The 5912-nt window shown below is 43.7% G+C and overlaps 1 protein-coding gene across 1 annotated transcript; it reads right to left on the bottom strand.

Moving 5' to 3' along the window:
• Positions 1 to 297: 297 nt before the first annotated feature.
• On the bottom strand, positions 298 to 3415 carry LOC133886110 (probable GTP-binding protein OBGM, mitochondrial). Its single transcript, XM_062325839.1, has 5 exons — positions 3016 to 3415; positions 2847 to 2947; positions 2337 to 2419; positions 1968 to 2030; positions 298 to 1861 (listed from the first exon to the last, which is right to left on the bottom strand). Exons 1-5 carry the CDS (start codon positions 3174 to 3176, stop codon positions 659 to 661), a joined length of 1611 nt encoding a protein of 536 aa, XP_062181823.1. The 5' UTR covers positions 3177 to 3415; the 3' UTR covers positions 298 to 658.
• Positions 3416 to 5912: the final 2497 nt, after the last annotated feature.

The raw sequence follows: 5912 nt of genomic DNA, 5'->3' as shown, positions 1-5912 counted from the left end.
CAGTTCTGCCTCTGCATGGAGGAGGCTGAAGAGAACTGACCTCACCTGTGCCAGCCACAGCCAGGGCTGGATGGAACCCGCATCGCTCGCCGGAGCTAACTCGCTCCGTTTCTTCCTGGTTGCCTTAGCCTAGCAGTAGACACCACCAGCAGAGCAATCCATGGCATCTAGACAGGATTGTGTTTAGTGAGTAGAGTACAGCTCCACCAGACAGTCCGTGGGAGATTTCCCATCTTCAGCATTAAAGAACCAAACAGGACATCCACTACATGGTCACATTTCTCTTCCCAAGTGCAAACGTAGTTATCTTTATTTTCTGAACAAGGTTAATGTTTCAGCTACTACTACTGCTAGTATGTACAACCAGAAAGAACCATCTGTAGCTAGTATACATATTTCTGCTCTTCTGAAAGACGAAGAAAGGATACTACATACTAGTAACCGTTTGATATTATTATACACTGATTTCCTGAAACATTGAAAATGACCTATTGTCATAAGTACCACATCAAAAGATGAAAAAGAATCACAAGGTCAGAAAATTTGCGACACAAATGTCTATTGCATCTAAGCCTCGGTGCTGAGGGGGCGGGAGGGGGGGTGGGAATTTGTAGAACACTTCTCCACTGCATTGGTATCTTGAGGAAAAACTGCAACCTCAATTGACAACAATATTTCTCAAGTCAATGCCCTGCGGATCCAAGGCATCATCCATAAGGTTTCTTAGACCAACTCTCAGATCTGGTACCCCCTCCTGCAAGATGGCACATATTGGAAATATTGGAACACAGTGCACTCTCCTCTTTAGTTTCTCATACATTTCTCCGGCCCCATCTTCGTCTATTTTGTTCGCGACAATCAATGATTGCCGCCTTGTCAAGCCTTCTTGGTAGTGCTCCAGCTCCATGACTAAATCCTGCAGTTGCTCCCATGGTGGGACGTCCTTCCTGCCATTCAATGTTGCAGCCAGGTCAAGCACATAGGCGAGAACTTTGGTGCGCTCTATGTGCCTCAAGAAAGCACGGCCCAGACCACAGTTCTCGTGGGCTCCTTTGATCAGACCGGGTATATCAGCCACTTTCACTGAAAAGTAGTCCTCATAGGTTAGGCTACCAATATTGGGCCTCAGTATGGTGAATGCATAGTCGGGTATCTCCGGGTGAGCCCTCGAGGGAGCGCTCAACAATGTGCTCTTCCCGGCATTAGGTAATCCAACAAGACCAACATCTGCAATGCTCTTCAGTTCCACGATAAGGAAGGTCTCAGTTCCTGGCTGTCTGGTACTCAAGCGGGTTGTCTCCTCTTGTCTGTTCTCTTTGGACAGCCACATGTTCTTGATGATAAAAGCATTCCCCAGTCCACCTTCCCCTCCTTGTGCTATGATCAACTGTTGCCCAGGTTTTGTCATTTCGGCAACAGAATATTGCACCTCTTGTTCCTCCCTCTCTTCCTCTACCTCCTCCTCGTCATCATCTATGTTGAACTCGTCTTCATCCTCCCAAAATTCTTTATCCTCGTTATCAGTCTGATCTTTTTGACCCATAACATCACAATCAATGTTTGAGAACTCAGTCTTGGAGCATGCATGAAAGTATGGTCGCTTCTCTGACTGACAGTTGCTTCTCTTTTCAGCTTCATTTCTATCAGTATTATCTTTAGGGGCAGTATGCCGATGGGCTAAGCTACCATCCAAACCTTTCATCCTTGTGTTCTCAATCTGATTCAAACTGGATGCAGAGTGTTCCGCAGAATCATCAGGGATGTCCCAAGGATCAAGAACTCTGGTTGGTTTATTTGCTGCAACAGAAGGTTGCTCCCCTTGGACTCGATGAATCACTGTGCCTACTGGTACTTGTGCAATCTGTCAGACATTAGAACAGAAGGTAATATACCACTGTCAGTTTTCTCTTGAATAATAAACTTAATAAGATTGAGAAGGACATGTAAATACATGAACTCGTGGCAACCCTGTCAGGACCTCTTCTTCCTATCTGATTCTTAGAAACTCCATGGCCTCCTCCACTTGCTTTCTGAAAACAAAATTTACGCAGGCTTAAAGTCAGGTATCAATGAATTCTCCATATTTCAAATGCTTCATATCATATTAGGCTACAACATAATGTATAGTTTGACACTTTAGGTTCATAAATAAAATTCAGGGTTGGAACTTTCTATTTTAAATAAAATCAAAACTTCACAAGCTAAAATTTTCAATCAGGATACAATATTTTGCAAAAGAGGAACTTACATCGAGCACAGAATCAGTGCAGAAAACATATCTAACAGTTCTAACTCAGGCCAAAACAGACAATTAATATGATGTTTCCAAAACATACCATGTGATGCTGCAAGCCACTGAAATCCCAGATAGACCTTGAGCACTCAAGAATGACATCACTACCTTTTCCTGCATCGCCACCTGTATTTTTTTGAAGACCTGATCAGGACCGATTGCTCCAGACATTTGTTAATGATATAAATCTGGACACCACAGCATTAAAATTAGACTAGGTAGCCGGAACGAACTTTGACCAACTGAAACTGGGGAACCATCTACTTTGACCAATTGTAAGTGGCGCAGTGCAACATCTACTTTGCACATGTTCTGTAGGTCAATCAAACGGAATACTTGATCCAACATAATCAACAATGGTTTTAAATAACTGGATGGTTTCAAAAGAACAAAATAGAGAGTCATCCTTGTATCACGATTTAAGAATATCTCAACGTTCAGAACTTTATCAGAAGAAAGATTTATCTTCATGAAGGGAAAATAAGGAATGGAGAGTTATTATAACCATATAAAACTATACATATCACAGGGGTGGATGGAGGCGCTCCCTCACCGTCAGGCCTGCCTCGGCGGTCGGACCTGGAGCGCCTGAGGCTGACACAGCCATTGCCGCCGTCGCCACCCTTGGCGCGCAGCCGGAAATACCAAATCCACACAATACAACACACACCTCAGTAAGCTTAGCGGATATGACGGCGAATAGAGGAATCAATCGGAAATAATGGGAAACCTGCAAAGGCACCGCCTTTCCCTTCCTCCCCTCCGGCGCAGATCCAGACCCGTAGTAGCAGCCAAGCCCACCACCCGCCCATGCTGCTGGAGGATGAACCGCCTTCTTCAGCAGTGGGATGCGGCGGAGGAGGGCCTGGTGCCGCCGCCACATGTCCACTCAACTCTCACCGAGCAACGCGCACTGATGGATTGGAGTGTGTTTATTGGTATCGGAGGAACTTAAGACTGGAGTGATCGACCAGCCGCGGTGGGCTGAGAAGGAGGGAGGACATCGGCGAGAAGTGGAGGAGCAGCGACGACGAGAGAAGGTGGCGGAAGACTCGTGCGGCGCCGGTGAGAATCGAGGGCGAGGGCTTTGACGCAGGGAGGGAGACGAGGCTCATGGGCCTTGATATCAATCAATGGGTTGGAGAGGCCCTGTTACCTCCAGCCCTTTTCAGCCCACACTGACAAAAAAAACTGCTCTCATAATCTCACTCAGCGTAGATCAGGCTGCCATTTCACAAATATAGAAAAAAGGATTTTTTTTCCTTACTTGCCATATGTCACATGAATGAGCTTTTTTTTTCTCAACATATACTGTTGTGAGAAAACCTTATCAACATGTGTCTAGCGCGGAGCCTGCAGGTTAAACTGAAACTTCCTAGAAAAATAATGCCTCATGTCAATTATCTTGTAAATTTATGGTTACAAATTTAGTTCTAGTTAAAATAATGATATATTGACAAATATGGTCTCACATCATAAATTTTAATGATACAATTTATAGAGGCTCCTTCCCTGCAGTAGTAGTAGGGATGAAAACGAACGAAAATAGTTAGAAAAACCCTCTATCCTTTTTCACTTTCACATTTTCTCAACCCGATGAAAACGAAAACGGGAAAGCCGAAAACAAAAATGAACATGAGATTATCGGTTATACAAAAACGAACCAATCCGAATATAAATATGCTAGTATCGGATGAAAACTGGTAACTAATATCGGGAAGACCAAACCTCAAAACCATGAGTCCATGACTTGAAACATTGAAATAGAAATAGCGGTAGTATGAATCCAAACATGAACATAACAGTAACATACACACAAGTACATGACCTTCCCACACGCAGCACGCTCACTCAAAAGACAAGTCCAAGACACCAATTCCACACATAGGCACAATTCCTGCATCCTTCATCAAATCAATGATCACACGGGCTTATGAGATTCTATCAGCACAGAAGAGTGCATGGACTAGCACATTACATACGGTGATATCGAGTTGGCAGCCTTCTTCGCAAGCCATCCTGGAAACATCCATCGCATCATCGATCTTCCCATATTTGCAAAGGATGTTCACAAGCACAATATATGCTACAACAGATGGTTCGCATCCTTCATGGCACATCCATGTATGCTTCAATCCACAGCTTCTCCTTGCAGAACCCAAAAACAAGTGCCGTGTAAGTATACAGATTGAGAGGCAGCCCTCTCTATTTCAAGTTGCTGAACAGAGTGTTAGAATTAATATTGTTTTGGTGTGTTTAGGAAATCAAGGTCGTATTAGTGTTGGACTAGTATTAGTATAGGCAAGTTAGATGCATGCATATAGAAAGTTAAGATGTTTTGGTCGGCCAGTTGCCGTATACAAACTTGTATAGGAAGTCTACGAGTCTGCAGAATCCGGCAGCTGATCAAAGTCCGAGTCGCGTCGTATACTAGTTTGCATGGAGTCTAGGTTATAGGCGTTACGTATACAAGTCGGAGTCTAGTCGTGGCATCCAGGTTTAGGCCGGTCAGGTACTCGGGCCTAAATAAACAAGGGCATGTAAACGTGAGAAAGAACGAGAATGCCAGAAATAGAAGAAAAGAAAAGGCTAAGCTGTCGCAGCCTCGGAAACTAGGTTGGTTCTATTTTGTGACCACGTTGTCCATTCTCAGTTACTATTTTCATCTTTCTCAAACTAGGGTTTTTCAGTTGGAATTCGGGAATGATGTTGCCTTTACGACCACAGGGTGGAGATACTTACTCCACACCTGGCATTCTGGATCAACAAAAACTTGCCCTTGTTGATAATACCCCTAAGTAATTTTCCACACATTTCATATCTTTCACTCCATAATGTTTTCTAAAAAGGATACGTTTCACAGATTTTATCAATTTCACATGATTTTTTGCAGGGAGCCGGTTAGTATTTTTGATGATTCAGTCAACCCATATGTTGGTTCTGAGATCACTGCAGAACCTCCCCAGGGACTTAACAATCCTATTGTGTTGTGGGATGACATTATCAAAGGAGTTGGTCAAGAATTTGATAATGTGAAGGAATTCCGTACTCAGTTGTGCAAGTATGCCATCAGGAAAGGATTTGTGTACCGGTTCATAAAAAATGAAACCACTCGTGTCACTGTAAAATGTGCTGCGAAGGGGGGCTGCACTTGGCGGTTGCATGCGTCCGAGTCATCTCGTAACAAGAAGTTTGTTATCAAGAAAATGACAGATGAGCATACATGTGGAGGAGGAAGTGGAGAGGGTCAGCGTCGAGCAACAAGACAGTGGTTGACTACTATAATTAAGGAGAAGCTGCATGATAACCCAATCTTCAAGCCAGTGCAGTTGATGCAGATGACGGTGTCTTTCCAGTGGCATTTAATGTGGTTGAAGATGAAAATTATGATAGCTGGGTTTGGTTCTTTTTTTTTCGCAAATACGCAGAAGAGCTGCACATCTTTGTATTAAGACAAGAAAGAGTTTGAAAGTGCGTACAAGACACAGCGACCTGCGTGGTCTCAGTTCCAGAACTGATTAAGCTAGATTATATGAATGAAAGCAACCGAAACAGAGGAGAGACAGCAGCTACAAAACCGATCCAAAAGCACGCAGGTGAGAGCAAAGGGTGGACAACT

The sequence above is a fragment of the Phragmites australis genome, chromosome 12 (assembly GCF_958298935.1).
Source record: "Phragmites australis chromosome 12, lpPhrAust1.1, whole genome shotgun sequence".
Classification (NCBI taxonomy): domain Eukaryota; kingdom Viridiplantae; phylum Streptophyta; class Magnoliopsida; order Poales; family Poaceae; genus Phragmites; species Phragmites australis.
The sequence above is the reverse complement of the archived record's forward strand: the minus strand, read 5'-3'. Positions and strand labels throughout refer to the sequence as shown.

Bases quoted from the DNA above. Each gene is read 5' to 3' on its own strand.
- LOC133886110 (XM_062325839.1), bottom strand. From the start codon at position 3,176: ATGTGGCGGCGGCACCAGGCCCTCCTCCGCCGCATCCCACTGCTGAAG. The intron at 2,420-2,846 runs GTGAGGGAGCGC...AAAAAAATACAG, and splicing joins CCGCCGAGGCAGGCCTGACG to GTGGCGATGCAGGAAAAGGT. The intron at 1,862-1,967 runs GTTGCCACGAGT...AATGTCTGACAG, and splicing joins GAAGAAGAGGTCCTGACAGG to ATTGCACAAGTACCAGTAGG.